Consider the following 18,097-nt stretch of genomic DNA (forward strand, 5'->3'; position numbering starts at 1 on the left):
TCGGGAAGAGGAAATCCAGAAGAGGAAGAGAAGGATTCTTTACTGTAAGAGCAGTGATTGTGTGCAGCTCTCTGCCAGGAGGAGTTGTCATGGGGATTCCCTATAAGAGTTGTAGAGGGGCCTGGATGTCTGTCCTGAGTGTAATAATATTCCAGGTTATGGCCCCAGATTACTGGAGACGGTTATTGATCCCGGGATTTCTACTGATTGTCAGATCTGGAGTCGGGAAGGAATTCTTCTCCCTAAGTGTCTCTCTCCATACACAGGATTACACAATAGTGAGGAAGACACCGGGGGAGGGTGTGACTCCCATCATCCATCTCCAGGAGTCAGGAGGGCGGAGCCCTGGCCCCATCACAGAGACTCCCCCGCACCCCCCGATACATGAGAGGAAGAGGAAGAAGATCCTAGAGCTCAGCAACAAGATGATTGAGCTGCTGAGCGGAGAGGTGACTGCTGGGACATTATACAGGACAGCACTGGAGGATTCTGGGGGATGACCGGAGAGGTGACTGCTGGGACATTATACAGGACAGCACTGGTGGATTCTGGGTGATGACTGGAGAGATGACTGCTGGGACATTATACAGGACAGCACTGGAGGATTCTGGGTGATGACCGGAGAGGTGACTGCTGGGACATTATACAGGACGGCACTGGAGGATTCTGGGTGATGAGCGGAGAGGTGACTGCTGGGACATTATGCAGGACGGCACTGGAGGATTCTGGGTGATGACTGGAGAGGTGACTGCTGGGACATTATACAGGACAGCACTGGAGGATTCTGGGTGATGACCGGAGAGGTGACTGCTGGGACATTATACAGGACGGCACTGGAGGATTCTGGGTGATGAGCGGAGACGTGACTGCTGGGACATTATGCAGGACGGCACTGGAGGATTCTGGGTGATGACTGGAGAGGTGACTGCTGGGACATTATACAGGACAGCACTGGAGGATTCTGGGTGATGAGCGGAGAGGTGACTGCTGGGACATTATACAGGACAGCACTGGAGGATTCTGGGTGATGACCGGAGAGGTGACTACTGGGACATTATACAGGACTGCACTGGAGGATTCTGGGTGATGACTGGAGAGGTGACTGCTGGGAATGCTGGGACATTATACAGGACGGCACTGGAGGATTCTGGGTGATGACCGGAGAGGTGACTGCTGGGACATTATACAGGACGGCACTGGAGGATTCTGGGTGATCACCGGAGAGGTGACTGCTGGGACATTATACAGGACAGCACTGGAGGATTCTGGGTGATGAGCGGAGAGGTGACTGCTGGGACATTATACAGGACGGTACTGGAGGATTCTGGGTGATGAGCGGAGAGGTGACTGCTGGGACATTATACAGGACGGCACTGGAGGATTCTGGGTGATGAGTGGAGAGGTGACTGCTGGGACATTGTACAGGACAGCACTGGAGGATTCTGGGTGATGACCGGAGAGGTGACTGCTGGGACATTATACAGGACAGCACTGGAGGATTATGGGTGATGGCCGGAGAGGTGACTGCTGGGACATTATACAGGACGGCACTGGAGGATTCTGGGTGATGAGCGGAGAGGTGACTGCTGGGACATTATACAGGACAGCACTGGAGGATTCTGGGTGATGAGCGGAGAGGTGACTGCTGGGACATTATACAGGACAGCACTGGAGGATTCTGGATGATGAGCGGAGAGGTGACTGCTGGGACATTGTACAGGACAGCACTGGAGGATTCTGGGTGATGACCGGAGAGGTGACTGCTGGGACATTATACAGGACAGCACTGGAGGATTCTGGGTGATGAGCGGAGAGGTGACTGCTGGGACATTATACAGGACGGCACTGGAGGATTCTGGGTGATGAGCGGAGAGGTGACTGCTGGGACATTATACAGGACAGCACTGGAGGATTCTGGGTGATGACCGGAGAGGTGACTGCTGGTACATTATACAGGACAGCACTGGAGGATTCTGGGTGATGAGCGGAGAGGTGACTGCTGGGACATTATACAGGACGGCACTGGAGGATTCTGGGTGATGAGCGGAGAGGTGACTGCTGAGACATTATACAGGACAGCACTGGAGGATTCTGGGTGATGACCGGAGAGGTGACTGCTGGGACATTATACAGGACAGCACTGGAGGATTCTGGGTGATGAGTGGAGAGGTGACTGCTGGGACATTATACAGGACAGCACTGGAGGATTCTGGGTGATGAGCGGAGAGGTGACTGCTGGGACATTATACAGGACAGCACTGGAGGATTCTGGGTGATGAGCGGAGAGGTGACTGCTGGGACATTATACAGGACGGCACTGGAGGATTCTGGGTGATGAGTGGAGAGGTGACTGCTGGGACATTATACAGGACAGCACTGGAGGATTCTGGGTGATGAGCGGAGAGGTGACTGCTGGGACATTATACAGGACAGCACTGGAGGATTCTGGATGATGAGCGGAGAGGTGACTGCTGGGACATTGTACAGGACAGCACTGGAGGATTCTGGGTGATGACCGGAGAGGTGACTGCTGGGACATTATACAGGACAGCACTGGAGGATTCTGGGTGATGAGCGGAGAGGTGACTGCTGGGACATTATACAGGACGGCACTGGAGGATTCTGGGTGATGAGCGGAGAGGTGACTGCTGGGACATTATACAGGACAGCACTGGAGGATTCTGGGTGATGACCGGAGAGGTGACTGCTGGTACATTATACAGGACAGCACTGGAGGATTCTGGGTGATGAGCGGAGAGGTGACTGCTGGGACATTATACAGGACGGCACTGGAGGATTCTGGGTGATGAGCGGAGAGGTGACTGCTGAGACATTATACAGGACAGCACTGGAGGATTCTGGGTGATGACCGGAGAGGTGACTGCTGGGACATTATACAGGACAGCACTGGAGGATTCTGGGTGATGAGCGGAGAGGTGACTGCTGGGACATTATACAGGACAGCACTGGAGGATTCTGGGTGATGAGCGGAGAGGTGACTGCTGGGACATTATACAGGACAGCACTGGAGGATTCTGGGTGATGAGCGGAGAGGTGACTGCTGGGACATTATACAGGACGGCACTGGAGGATTCTGGGTGATGAGTGGAGAGGTGACTGCTGGGACATTATACAGGACAGCACTGGAGGATTCTGGGTGATGAGCGGAGAGGTGACTGCTGGGACATTATACAGGACAGCACTGGAGGATTCTGGGTGATGACCGGAGAGGTGACTGCTGGGACATTGTACAGGACAGCACTGGAGGATTCTGGGTGGTGACGGTGTCGTTGTTGTCAGGTTCCTATAAGGTGTCAGGACGTCGCTGTCTATCTCTCCATGGAGGAGTGGGAGTATCTAGAAGGACACCAGGATCGGTACCAGGAGGTGATGATGGGGGAGCTCCGGCCTCGGACGTCACCAGGTGAGCAGTGACACATTTCTGTGAAATGAGATGAACTGCTGACGGACCTCGCCCTCCCGCTCTTCATTCCCTCCTCCCCAGTCTCGGTTTCTACTTCAGAAGGGCAATGTAAGTTTCTACGACCCGGCAGTCGGCAGGAGCCGCACCCGCTGGATGTCTGGGCGACCACATTCACCATCACTGGCTGCAGTCTGGATGCTGTGAACCCTCGAGCCTTAAGAGTGTATTTTTCCGCTGCAAATTTCGTTGCAGGAATTTTTTTTGACTAATAATCAACTCCATCCCCCTTAAACTGGCTGTTTCAGATATGCAGTATGTGAACCGCTCGATGGGGAGAAGGAGTGGTTGCCCCTTACGTCGTATATGCAAATTTTTACCCTCCTACTCCCTGAGAAAAGCGCTCCTATCAAACTGTTTATGATAAAGAGATGAATTAGCTGGGTAGAAAGGCAAATTGAGCAATTGTAAGTGCACAGCGCTGTATAATATGGTGACTGCAGGATATTAAGAGGATAAAGATGTTGATAAGAGGAGGAGGAGGTGGAGGACGGCTGCTTTAAAGGGGAGCTCCAAAGGCCAAAGTAATTTTCCTCCTAAATCCCTATCTGTTTAGTGCCATAATCTAAACCATTTTTTAATATATTTACATTATAAATTCCCTATCTTTCCCTCCGTACACGATAGAGTTGCTTTTCTATATTTGTTTTTTTCACTTCCTTTTTGATGACCCTTCGTTTTCTACAGATGGATCCAAGAGGAGAAATCCACCAGAGAGATGTCCCCATCCTCTGTATCCACAGGACTGTCCAGAGGAGAATCACAACATCCCGGAGGATCATCAGGTAGACGGTGCTGAGCCCTGTACCGGATCTGTATATGGGGGGGGCGGCATTTTTGGTCCTGCGGTCATAGAATTTGGCGGTTTCTTATTTGTTGGATCTTAGACCATATTGTGTCTCGGTTATCAGTGATGAGAAGATCCTGGACGTCTTTTTCAGCAGTGATCACATCCAGTAGAGTAATGTCCGTGTACTCCGGAGTTTACGGCTCTAGCACAAATATACGGATAGGAGGCAAATACGGACACAATGGTGATATCCAACAATATAAGCGATTAAGTGACAAAAGGACGGGGGCGAGGAAACCATCATTTACCAGCATTTTTATTACATTTATGTGTAAGACTCACTCTTGAGACGTTGATATTTTGATTTTGTTCTGTGAGTCAGGGATGAAATATACCGCAATTAGCGGAGCAAATAATCAAGTCTCCTACTAATTAGAAACTGTCAGTGATCCCTTCGTTTTGCCAAAAAGTGAAGTCTGAGTTAGGAAACCACCCGAAAGTGTAAATGACATAAGTTGTGACGGCTTTGGAGACTATTTGGTGATCTCTGCAGACCCTTCGGTAATCGTGTAGAAGTCTCTGCGCGGTCAGCCGCTGACAGCTTTGCGCACAGCCGTGTTCTTGGAGTTGCCGCGGTGTACAACATTTGGGAAATGCGTCATTTTAAGGATAACTGTGGAGACTGGACCTCGTGTCCTTGTCCGATTTCACCTGTTTTTTTTTTGCCCTTGTTTATTTTCACCGTCTGTTTGTCTCCCAATCTCTGCGGCTTTTTTTACTGAGCGAAAAAGTTTTGCAAATGGGACCCAACTCCCAGATGTCTCAGTTTTTCATGGGGGGCTTTCAGACTATTCGTCCCCGAAAGATATGGCTAAAACACTCAAGACATGTGAATGTGGCTTTGCTTTGTGTCTTGCACCATCAACTCCCCAAAAAACTTGGCCACTTAGGGTACGTGCACACAGTCAGGAGCCGCTGCTGGTTTGATGTTGCGTGTCATACAGCGTAAAACCCGCGGCAGCCAGATGTTACAGCATAGTGGATGGAGTGTAGAAATCCCATGTCCACTATGCGTCTGCGGCACACCCGCGGAAACTGACATGTGGCGGCGTCTTTCCAGACCGCAGCGGGTCTCTTGCGGGTCCGCATGCGGGATTTCCCCATAGACCTAACCTCTATGAGGAAAGTCCGTGGGTGAAAAGAAAACTGGTGCCGCTCATTTGCATAAAATGATCGGAAGCAGCCGGCGGCTATTACGCGGTGTCGGGGCCTCAGGTGGCTCCGGACAGTGTGCGCATACCCTTATCTGCATCATTGTACTGAATTGTTAAATATATATCAAATCAGGAGGAAGAGCTGACGATTATTAAAGTGGAAGTAGAAGAAGAAGAAGAAGAAGAAGAAAGCATGAACGATGAGAAAGAGGAAATTCTATCGGATGTTACCCCTGGTATGTAATGGTGACTGGGTGGGTGATGATGACCTTAGAAAGTGAACTCAGAAACTTCAGGAGGAGACGTTGCCCATCGGAGCTTATGTTACAATAACACATTACAGGGATCCTGCGTTCTGTAGGGCAGAACCTGGAGGGAATGTAAATCCTCAGGTCTTCTGTCCTGCAGGATCCTCGGCGTTTGTCTCTGAGGCAGCGGTTGTGATGAACACTGTCATTAATGGCCGCGGCGTTCTGAAAAGAAAAGTTACTGCTGGTCGGCAGCTTCCTTACAGTTTCACGGCTTGAAGTGTAAAACTAGACAGGAGACATTCACACCGGCCCCATTCATAAGAACGTCAGCGTTATCCATTCACAGGACAGCACTCTACAGACGTCCTTAATTAATGCAATTTATATTATGTTAGTGAAAATCTAAAGCGCAGCCTTATTAGAATTGACAGGGCTGCGTGAGTTGGCAGAAAATAGACCTGATTGCTATACGAGGTTGTGCTTTTCAAATAGTTCCATCAAGTCAATGTGTAGATTAGAGCCACGGATTCCTATACAGTTATACATTTTACATTGTTATACAAGGCTTTATATGGCTGAAATCATACCACCACCACACAACAAAAATGAATGTATTTGATGCAGTGTCTTGAGGCGAACAACAGGAACGGCTTGTACATCTCATTCTTGCGGAATACACACTTGTAGTATTTTATGGAGTTATTTTCATGTCTGTTTCCAGCCTAATAAGAGCGTTTACTAATGAGTTTATTTTGGGTTTTTTTTAAGTTACAATCTTTTTTTTTTTTTTTCATTTTTAACAGAAAATTCCAGTAAGAATTCTAAAGGAAACTTAATGTTATTGCCCAATTCCAAAAGAAAAGATTTCGATGCCATACAAGAAAACTTCATTACCTTTAATGTACATTCAGGGGAGAAGCCGTACTCCTGTTCAGAATGTGGGAAAAGCTTTAGAGATAAATCAAGTCTTGTTATACATATACGAATCCATACAGGAGAGAAGCCATTTTCGTGTTCACAATGTGAGAAATGCTTTATTTCTAATGCTAGACTTCGAGATCATCACAAAAGTCACACAGGGAAAAAGCCTTTCTCCTGTTTAGAATGTGGTAAATGTTTTAGAGATAAATCAAGTCTTCTTATACATAAAAGAATCCACACAGGGGAGAAGCCCTTCTCCTGTTCAGAGTGTGGGAAATGCTTTACATATAAATCAGCCTTAGTTAAACATAAAAGAACTCACACAGGGGAGAAACCATTTTCCTGTGCATTATGTGGAAAGTCCTTTACAGATCAATCAGATTTTGTTAAGCATGAGAGAAGTCACAATTCTGCAAAACTTTATTGTTCAGAATGTGGAAAATGTTTTGCTCATAAATCAAGCCTTGTTAAACACCAGAGACTTCACACAGGAGATAAGCTGTATTCATGTTCAGAATGTGGGAAACGTTTTATAAGTAAATCAATTCTTCTTAAACATCAGAGATTTCACACAGGCGAGAAGCCATTTTCATGTTCACATTGTGGGAAATGTTTTGCACAAAAATCAGACCTTGTTAGACATCAGAGAAGTCACACAGGAGAGAAGCCGTATTCTTGTTTAGAATGTGGGAAATGTTTTAGGAATAAGTCAAATCTTGTTATACATGAGAGAATTCACACCGGAAAGAAGCCATATTCATGTTCAGAATGTGGGAAATGTTTTACACAGAAAACAGAACTTGTTACACACCAGAGAATTCACACAGGGGAGAAGCCGTATTCATGTACTGAATGTGGGAGTTGTTTTACTGTTAAATCAGATCTTGTTAAACATCAGAAAATTCACACAGGGGAAAAAATGTATTCATGTTCAGAATGTGGGAAATGTTTTATAAGTAAATCCAATCTTGGTAGACATGAGAGAGTTCACACAGGGGAGAAGCCGTTTTCATGTAAAGAATGTGGGAAGTGTTTTACCGGCAAATCAGATCTCATTACACATCAGAGAATTCACACAGGGGAGAAACCATTTTCATGTTCACAATGTGCAAAGTGTTTTACAGATAAATCCTATCTTATCAAACATGAGAGAATTCACACTGGGGAGAAGCCGTATTCATGTTCACATTGTCGGAAGTGCTTTACTGCTAAATCAGACCTAGTTAAACACGAGAGAATTCACACAGGAGAGAAGCCGTATTCATGTTTAGAATGTGGGAAGTGTTTTAAAGTTAAATCAGATCTTGTTAAACATCAGAGAATTCACACAAGAGTGAAGCCGTATTCCTGTTCAGAATGTGGGAAATGCTTTATTTCTAAAGTCAAACTTTCAGATCACAAGAAAAGTCACACAGGGGAGAAGTTCTTTTGACGTTCCATATGGTAATTTATTTTTTTTTTTCAATAAAAAAAAAAAAGAAGTAACATATCAGGTTTTATCATTTCATAAAGTGATATTAAAAGTTCAATTCTCCATTATTCTCGTACCCCACACGTTTGCTGTATCTGCCATCTCGCTCTGTTTTTCAATTGCGTCTTTGTTTCTTATAGCACATTAGCACTTCTTTTCTCCCCTTTCCTCTTCACCCACCCTTGTCAGCTTTGTTTGTACCCACCTATATTTCACTTCCCTCCTCGTTTTTCATAGTACATTAGCAGTGCAAATTCAGAGGGTGCACTGTGTAAAGGAAAGGAAGTGAAGTGCGTATACTGCCGGCGAGCTCAGCCGGTGCTGTACACATCCCCTGCTTTTCTGAGAATTGAAAATAGTGCAGCCAGGGGACCTGCGGCTTGGGAAGCATAAAAAGTGACAGAATACCACAGGTACTGTGCCATATAGGGTTATGCTTGCTGGTTTGTTATATAGTTTTATTTTATTCCTGCTTTATGATGTACTATTATGAGAATGGACAGGCTTTCCTAGTATGTCATGGGGATGGGGTGGGCTCCGCTCCTTTATCACGGACTATCAGCTGCAACAGCCACAATTGGTGATTGTGCCGGCTCTGGCTGTTTAACCCTCTAGATCAGTGTTTCCCAACCTCCAGTCCTCACGGACCCCCACAGGTCATGTTTTCAGGATTTCCATAGTATTGCACAGGTGAGAGAATTCCTGATGCCTTGATGAGACTTCCATCACCTGTGCAATACTATGGAAATCCTGAAAACACGACCTGTGGGGGTCCGTGACGACTGGAGTTTGGGAAACACTGATCTAGATGATACTGTCTACTGCGAAATTGGCATCTAGATGTTTGACAGAGGGAGAGGGCTGTCTGTACTTCATCGGAAACAGTGTGCCGCAATCGCCTAACAATGGCCTCTGGGCTTGCCATGTATGAACGCCTATTAGGCTGTGTGTTAGTCTGAAACTTTGTGGTATAATACATTGCAACGCAGAAGTACTGCAGCGCACTATTCAAGCAGTCAAGTCTTCAAGTCCCATAATGGGGCAAAGTAAAAAAAAAAAAAAAGTTTTTAAAAAATTTATATAAAAACCATAAATCGCCATTGACCTGTTTTTTTATTATTTGTAAAAATAATTAATCTTGCTATTGTTTTGTCACTTTGCCTAAAGAAAAACTGAGCAAAAATGATCAAAAAGAAACATGACAAAAAAAAAGTTACACTAAGTAAAATTATAGTTTGTCCTGCACAGGACACGCCATGATATACGACCCGTCATCAATAAGAAAGCTATGGCGACACCTAAAGTTTTTTTTCTTTAATCGAAATTTGTGAAAAAAAGTATTAACAGATGAATTTTACCTAGTTGGTATCTCCGCGTCTGTGACGACCAAAAGTATTAACAAAAATAGCATACTATTGCACTGTGATACATGGAGTTATGTCAATCAAAGGCTGGGGTCATTGAACTCCAGCAGTGCCCCCCTATGTGAGCAGGTAATTAAAAGAAGCTGTCCCCAGGCTGATCAAACATTCTATGTGTATATATTTAATATATACAGTGTGTGTATTTCTGGTATGTGTGTGTATATATACAGTACAGACCAAAAGTTTGGACACACCTTCTCATGTAAAGATTTTTCTGTATTTTCATGACTATGAAAATTGTACATTCACACTGAAGGCATCAAAACTATGAATTAACACATGTGGAATTATATACTTAACAAAAAAGTGTGAAACAACTGAAAATATGTCTTATATTCTAGGTTCTTCACAGTAGCCACCTTTTGCTTTGATGACTCCTTTGCACACTCTTGGCATTCTCTTGATGAGCTTCAAGAAGTAGTCACCGGAAATGGTCTTCCAACAATCTTGAAGGAGTTCCCAGAGATGCTTAGCACATGTTTGCCCTTTTGCCTTCACTCTGCGGTCCAGCTCACCCCAAACCATCTCGATTGGGTTCTGGTCTGATGACTGTGGAGGCCAGGTCATCTGGCGTAGCCCCCCATCACTCTCCTTCTTGGTCAAGTAGCCCTTACACAGCCTGGAGGTGTGTTTGGGGTCATTGTCCTGTTGAAAAATAAATGATGGGCCAATTAAACGCAAACCGGATGGAATAGCATGCCGCTGCAAGATGCTGTGGTAGCCATGCTGGTTCAGTATGCCTTCAATTTTGAATAAATCCCCAACAGTGTCACCAGCAAGCACCCCCACACCATCACACCTCCTCCTCCATGCTTCACGGTGGGAACCAGGCATGTAGAGTCCATCCGTTCACCTTTTCTGCGTCGCACAAAGACACCGTGGTTGGAACCAAAGTTCTCAAATTTGGACTCATCAGAGCTAAGCACAGATTTCCACTGGTCTAATGTCCATTCCTTGTGTTCTTTAGCCCAAACAAGTCTCTTCTGCTTGTTGCCTGTCCTTAGCAATGGTTTCCTAGCAGCTATTTTACCATGAAGGCCTGCTGCACAAAGTCTCCTCTTAACAGTTGTTGAAGAGATGTGTCTGCTGCTAGAACTCTGTGTGGCATTGACCTGGTCTCTAATCTGAGCTGCTGTTAACCTGCGATTTCTGAGGCTGGTGACTCGGATAAACTTATCCTCAGAAGCAGAGGTGACTCTTGGTCTTCCTTTCCTGGGGCGGTCCTCATATGAGCCAGTTTCTTTGTAGCGCTTGATGGTTTTTGCAACTGCACTTGGGGACACTTTCAAAGTTTTCCCAATTTTTCGCACTGACTGACCTTCATTTCTTAAAGTAATGATGGCCTCTCGTTTTTCTTTACTTAGCTGCTTTTTTCTTGCCATAATACAAATTCTAACAGTCTATTCAGTAGGACTATCAGCTGTGTATCCACCTGACTCCTGCACAACACAACTGATGGTCCCAACCCCATTTATAAGGCAAGAAATCCCACTTATTAAACCTGACAGGGCACACCTGTGAAGTGAAAACCATTTCCGGTGACTACCTCTTGAAGCTCATCAAGAGAATGCCAAGAGTGTGCAAAGCAGTCATCAAAGCAAAAGGTGGCTACTTTGAAGAACCTAGAATATAAGACATGTTTTCAGTAGTTTCACACTTTTTTGTTAAGTATATAATTCCACATGTGGTAATTCATAGTTTTGATGCCTTCAGTGTGAATGTACAATTTTCATAGTCATGAAAATACAGAAAAATCTTTAAATGAGAAGGAGTGTCCAAACTTTTGGTCTGTACTGTATATAATGGGTGTGTATATACTGTATATATTATTAATTAGCAACGAGCTGTTAACTCTAGATCCAGCAGAACAAATGTTTCCCAGGTGCTTCTTCACTAGCACCAAGGAGCAAAACCACAGGTAAGAAAAGGGCTCTAGAAGTCCAGGCCGGGTGACTCCACCGCAGGACGTCCCTGGGAGAAAATATGACTCTGTAGAAATTAAGGATAAAAATGGGTTTGAATCGCATCTAATCAGCCGTCCTCCATTTACCTCGACTGAGGGGAGTGATGAGGGGTCCGGTGAGACCCTTTATAGTATCCCATCTCTAGGAGAGCAAAATACATTGCCATTGTGTGTGATTTTTTTCTGCAGCATCCCCTCTGCGAACATTGGTCTCGCGATCGAATTGTAAGGGGTGAATTTCTCTCTTATTTTATGCTGTTTTTGGCTTTTATGTAGCTGTTTATTGCTTCATCTTTGTAACCTTTCTTAAGCACTGTGCTTCTTTTGTGTATATTAAATCTAATATATAATAGGTTTGTTTCTTGCTGCTCCCAACAAACCCCAACTGCTAGTGTGACCTGTGTCCTGCAGATGGGATGGTGGAGGGGTGAGTGTGAAATGCGGAGTTCCCCTTTATGGCTGCGTGCGTGTCTCTAGGATGTGGTGTTCCTGACACTGTAAATGAAAAGGAAAAAAAAAACGGAGTCAGAACTGCTTTTTTGGGGGGACACCGTTAATTGCAGCAGAAAAGAGTTTCCATCAAACTGTTCCAAGAAAGCCGGAAGATACATCTGTCAAAAGATTTCCCATCACTGGAGCTGAGGGTCCGCGGCTGCCCCCTAATAACAGCCCATAGCATCATCCTCCTCCTCCATCTGTACAGCGGCACAATGCAGTCAGGGGGTAACGTCCTGGAATCACCAGACTCCTCCATCAGACGCAGATAGAGAAGTGCGACCCGTCACGGCACAGAACACGTCTCCTCCACAGTCCAGTGGTGGCGGCTTTATTCCACTCCATCCGACGCTCGGCATTGTGCTTGGTGATGTACGGCTGCATGCAGCTGCTCGGCCATGGAGCTCCCGGCGGGGGCGCAGTGTTTGTGCTGATACCAGAGGAGATCTGGACTCTGCAGTTATGGGGTCAGCAGAGCGGTGGTGACTTACAGTTGTCATTCTATGCTCCTGCCGCCTCCTAAAATGCTGGATGTCGCCAAAACTGAAGGAATTTCCCAAAAATAGGAAACGTGTGAGAACCGCAGTCAATGGAGCAGATGTCTGATCTCACCCCACAGATTTACACAAAGTTCTACCAGATCCTTCCTGTAATCTCACCTGAATGGCGGAAATTGAAAATCTACTGCTGGCTGATCACAGCGAGAACAAGAGTGGATGGGAATTGGCCCGGTCCTGGAGCAGTGACAGTGCACGATGGATTACCTTCTCTGGGGTCCCGTTGGGAGAGGAATAGTTTGTGACATGAGAGAGGGCCCGTGGAGTGTGAGTGCAGGGGGTCTTTGGTGTGGATGAATGTGCACGCAGTCCCAGGGGTTGGGGTGCGGCACGCATGTTGAAAGGAGTTTTTTTGGGGGAAAATATGTGCGATGAGGGGGCTCTGAGCCTGGGCGTGAGCTGGAGTAGCATGTTGAGCAGTCGGGGGTAATACAATGTGTCCTCTGCGGAGGGGGAGAAGGTTAGAATGTGTGTGACTGGGATTGTGTAATGGTATAGCGGCATGTAAAAGTTTGGGCACCCATGGCCAAAATTACTATTATTGTGAAAAGTTAAGCAAGTTGAAGATGAAATGATCTCTAAAAGGCCTAAAGTTAAAGCTGACACATTTCCTTTGTATTTTAGGAAGCCATCCTTTTTTCAGCTTCAGCTTTTTTACAGACGCTCTTATGTTTACATCCAAAATTTGTTGACATTTCATTGAATCCATTCTTCCCTCTACCCGTGAAATGTTCCCGGTGCCATTAGCTGCAACACAACCCCAAAGTGTGATTGATCCACTCACATGCTTAATGTTTGGCGTGATGTTCTTCTCCTGAGATTGAGACAAATGGATTCTGGAGGCGCTCCCGTGGAAGAAAGAGTAACCAAAAAATTGTTCAATCTTCCAGATATGGCGCAATCACGTGGAGGATTAAGGGATTAATACTCGTAGGTTTATTAAAAAATCATAAAACCGTGAATACACATAAGGGACATAGATATACAAAAAAGGGAAGGGAGAAGGGAGTCTTAAAAAGGGTCACACAACGCGTTTCTGCTCATAGAGGAGCCTTCATCAGGTGTGTATGAGACCTTAGGTTTGACTGAATTCTTATAGCCAGCATCTTTACTGGTGGGTGGGGTGACCCTCAGAGGTAACACCCAACTCACATCTACTCCTCTCTGTTATGGAGTCTAATTGATGAATATACAGATGCATCTCACTGAATTAGAATATCATCAAAAAGTTAATTTATTTCAGTTCTTCAATACAAAAAGTGAAACTCCTATATTATATAGAGTCATTACACGCAGAGGGATCTATTATATAGAGTCATTACACACAGAGGGATCTATTATATAGAGTCATTACACACAGAGGGATCTATTATATAGAGTCATTACACGCAGAGGGATCTATTATATAGAGTCATTGCACACAGAGGGATCTATTATATAGAGTCATTACACACAGAGTGATCTATTATATAGAGTCATTACACACAGAGGGATCTATTATATAGAGTCATTACACACATAGAGATCTATTATATAGAGTCATTACACACAGAGGGATCTATTATATAGAGTCATTACACACGGAGGGATCTATTATATAGAGTCATTACACGCAGAGGGATCTATTATATAGAGTCATTACACGCAGAGGGATCTATTATATACAGTCATTACACGCAGAGGGATCTATTATATAGAGTCATTACACACATAGAGATCTATTATATAGAGTCATTACACACAGGGATCTATTATATAGAGTCATTACACACGGAGGGATCTATTATATAGAGTCATTACACGCAGAGGGATCTATTATATAGAGTCATTACACACATAGAGATCTATTATATAGAGTCATTACACACAGAGGGATCTATTATATAGAGTCATTACACACGGAGGGATCTATTATATAGAGTCATTACACGCAGAGGGATCTATTATATAGAGTCATTACACGCAGAGGGATCTATTATATACAGTCATTACACGCAGAGGGATCTATTATATAGAGTCATTACACACATAGAGATCTATTATATAGAGTCATTACACACAGGGATCTATTATATAGAGTCATTACACACGGAGGGATCTATTATATAGAGTCATTACACGCAGAGGGATCTATTATATAGAGTCATTACACGCAGAAGGGATCTATTATATACAGTCATTACACGCAGAGGGATCTATTATATACAGTCATTACATACAGAGGGATCTATTATATATAGAGTCATAACACGCAGAGGGATCTATTATATAGAGTCATTACACACAGTGATCTATTATAGAGTCATTACACACAGAGGGATCTATTATATAGAGTCATTACACACAGAGGGATCTATTATATAGTCATTACACACAGGGATCTATTATGTAGTCATTACACACAGAGGGATCTATTATATAGAGTCATTACACACAGAGTGATCTATTATATAGAGTCCTTACACACAGCGTGATCTATTATATAGAGCCATTACACACAGCGTGATCTATTATATAGAGTCATTACACACAGGGATCTATTATATAGAGTCATTACACACAGAGGGATCTATTATATAGAGTCATTACACAGAGTGATCTATTATATATAGAGTCATTACACACAGAGTGATCTATTATATAGAGCCATTACACACAGCGTGATCTATTATATAGAGTCATTACACACAGGGATCTATTATATAGAGTCATTACACACAGAGGGATCTATTATATAGAGTCATTACACACAGAGGGATCTATTATATAGTCATTACACACAGAGGGATCTATTATATAGAGTCATTACACGCAGAGGGATCTATTATATAGAGTCATAACACAGAGAGGGATCTATTATATAGAGTCATTACACACAGAGTGATCTATTATATAGAGTCATTACACAAAGAGAGATCTATTATATAGAGTCATTACACACAGGGATCTATTATATAGAGTCATTACACACAGAGGGATCTATTATATAGTCATTACACACAAAGGGATCTATTATGTAGTCATTACACACAGAGGGATCTATTATATAGAGTCATTACACGCAGAGGGATCTATTATATAGAGTCATTACATGCAGAGGGATCTATTATATAGTCATAACACAGAGGGATCTATTATATAGAGTCATTACACACCGTGATCTATTATAGAGTCATTACATACAGAGGGATCTATTATATAGAGTCATTACACACAGAGGGATCTATTATATAGAGTCATTACACACAGGGATCTATTATATAGAGTCATTACACACAGAGGGATCTATTATATAGAGTCATTACACACAAAGGGATCTATTATGTAGTCATTACACACAGAGGGATCTATTATATAGAGTCATTACACACAGAGTGATCTATTATATAGAGTCATTACACACAGAGTGATCTATTATATATAGAGTCATTACACACAGAGTGATCTATTATATAGAGTCATTACACACAGCGTGATCTATTATATAGAGTCATTACACACAGGGATCTATTATATAGAGTCATTACACAGAGGGATCTATTATATAGAGTCATTACACACAGAGGGATCTATTATATAGAGTCATTACACAGAGGGATCTATTATATAGAGTCGTTACACACAGAGGGATCTATTATATAGAGTCATTACACACAGAGGGATCTATTATAGAGACATTACACACAGAGGGATCTATTATATAGAGTCATTACACACAGAGGGTTCTATTATATAGAGTCATTACACACAGAGGGATCTATTATATAGAGTCATTACACACAGAGGGATTTATTATATAGAGTCATTCCACACAGAGGGATCTATTCTATAGTCATTACACGCAGAGGGATCTGTTATATAGAGTCATTACACACAGAGGGATCTATTATATAGAGTCATTACACGCAGAGCGATCTATTATATAGAGTCATTACACGCAGAGGGATCTATTATATAGAGTCATTACACACAGAGGGATCTATTATATAGAGTCATTACACACAGGGATCTATTATATAGAGTTATAACACAGAGGGATCTATTATATAAAGTCATTACACACAGTGATTTATTATATAGTCATTACACACAGAAGGATCTATTATATAGAGTCATTACACACAGAGGGATCTATTATATAGAGTCATTACACACAGGGATCTATTATATAGAGTCATTACACACAGGGATCTATTATATAGAGTCATTACACACAGAGGGATCTATTATATAGAGTACACACAGGGATCTATTATATAGAGTCATTACACACAGGGATCTATTATATAGAGTCATTACACACAGAGGGATCTATTATGTAGTCAAAACACACAGAGGGATCTATTATATAGAGTCATTACACACAGAGGGATCTATTATATAGAGTCATTACACACAGAGTGATCTATTTTATAGAGTCATTACACACAGAGTGATCTATTATATAGAGTCATTACACACAGAGTGATCTATTATATAGAGTCATTACACACAGAGAGATCTATTATATAGAGTCATTACACACAGAGGGATCTATTATATAGAGTCATTACACACAGAGGGATCTATTATATAGAGTCATTACACACAGAGGGATCTATTATGTAGTCAAAACACAGAGGGATCTATTATATAGAGTCATTACACAGAGGGATCTATTATATAGAGTCATTACAGACAGAGGGATCTATTATATAGAGTTATTACACACAGAGCGATCTATTATATAGAGTCATTACACACAGGGATCTGTTATATAGAGTCATTACACACAGGGATCTATTCTATAGAGTCATTACACACAGAGCGATCTATTATATAGAGTCATTACACACAGAGCGATCTATTATATAGAGTCATTACACAGAGCGATCTTTTATATAGAGTCATTACACACAGAGGGATCTATTATATAGAGACATTACACACAGAGGGATCTATTATATAGAGTCATTACACGAAGAGGGATCTATTATATAGAGTCATTACACAAAGAGGGATCTATTATATAGAGTCATTACACACAGAGCGATCTATTATATAGAATCATTACACACAGAGGGATCTATTATATAGAGACATTACACACAGAGGGATCTATTATATAGAGTCATTACTCGAAGAGGGATTTATTATATAGAGTCATTACACACAGAGGGATCTATTATATAGAGTCATTACACACAGAGCGATCTATTATATAGAGTCATTACACACAGGGAGATCTCTTATATAGAGTCATTACACACAGATGGATCTATTATATAGAGTCATTACACACAGCGATCTATTATATAGAGTCATTACACAAACAGGGATCTATTATATAGAGTCATTACACACAGAGGGATCTATTATATAGTCATTACACACAGCGATCTATTCTATAGAGTCATTACACAAACAGGGATCTATTATATAGAGTCATTACACACAGAGGGATCTATTATATAGAGTCATTACACACAGAGGGATCTATTCTATAGAGTCATTACACACAGAGGGATCTATTCTATAGAGACATTACACA

At 42.9% G+C, this 18,097-nt stretch overlaps 2 protein-coding genes across 7 annotated transcripts in view; both read left to right on the forward strand.

Annotated features, from left to right (window-relative positions):
- The window catches only part of LOC141272556 (uncharacterized), a 639,831-nt gene extending 631,125 nt beyond the window's left edge, over positions 1-8,706 (forward strand). For 3 of the 4 annotated variants that reach the window (XM_073683422.1, XM_073683405.1, XM_073683413.1), the window contains 5 exons: positions 267-449; positions 3,301-3,424; positions 4,169-4,266; positions 5,619-5,721; positions 6,540-8,705. In XM_073683422.1, coding sequence (XP_073539523.1) covers positions 267-449; positions 3,301-3,424; positions 4,169-4,266; positions 5,619-5,721; positions 6,540-8,089 — 2,058 coding nt within the window. In that variant the 3' untranslated portion in view covers positions 8,090-8,705. Of the gene's footprint in view, positions 1-266; positions 450-3,300; positions 3,425-4,168; positions 4,267-5,618; positions 5,722-6,539 lie in introns of all 4 variants that reach the window. The other variant, XM_073683430.1, reaches the window with a different exon arrangement.
- The window catches only part of LOC141272500 (uncharacterized), a 312,347-nt gene that overhangs the window by 232,173 nt on the left and 62,077 nt on the right, over positions 1-18,097 (forward strand). The window lies entirely within an intron of this gene.

Source organism: Phyllobates terribilis, unplaced genomic scaffold (genome assembly GCF_046119375.1).
Source record: "Phyllobates terribilis strain yellow unplaced genomic scaffold, ASM4611937v1 Scaffold_1__5_contigs__length_1240528914, whole genome shotgun sequence".
Taxonomy (NCBI): Eukaryota; Metazoa; Chordata; class Amphibia; order Anura; family Dendrobatidae; genus Phyllobates; species Phyllobates terribilis.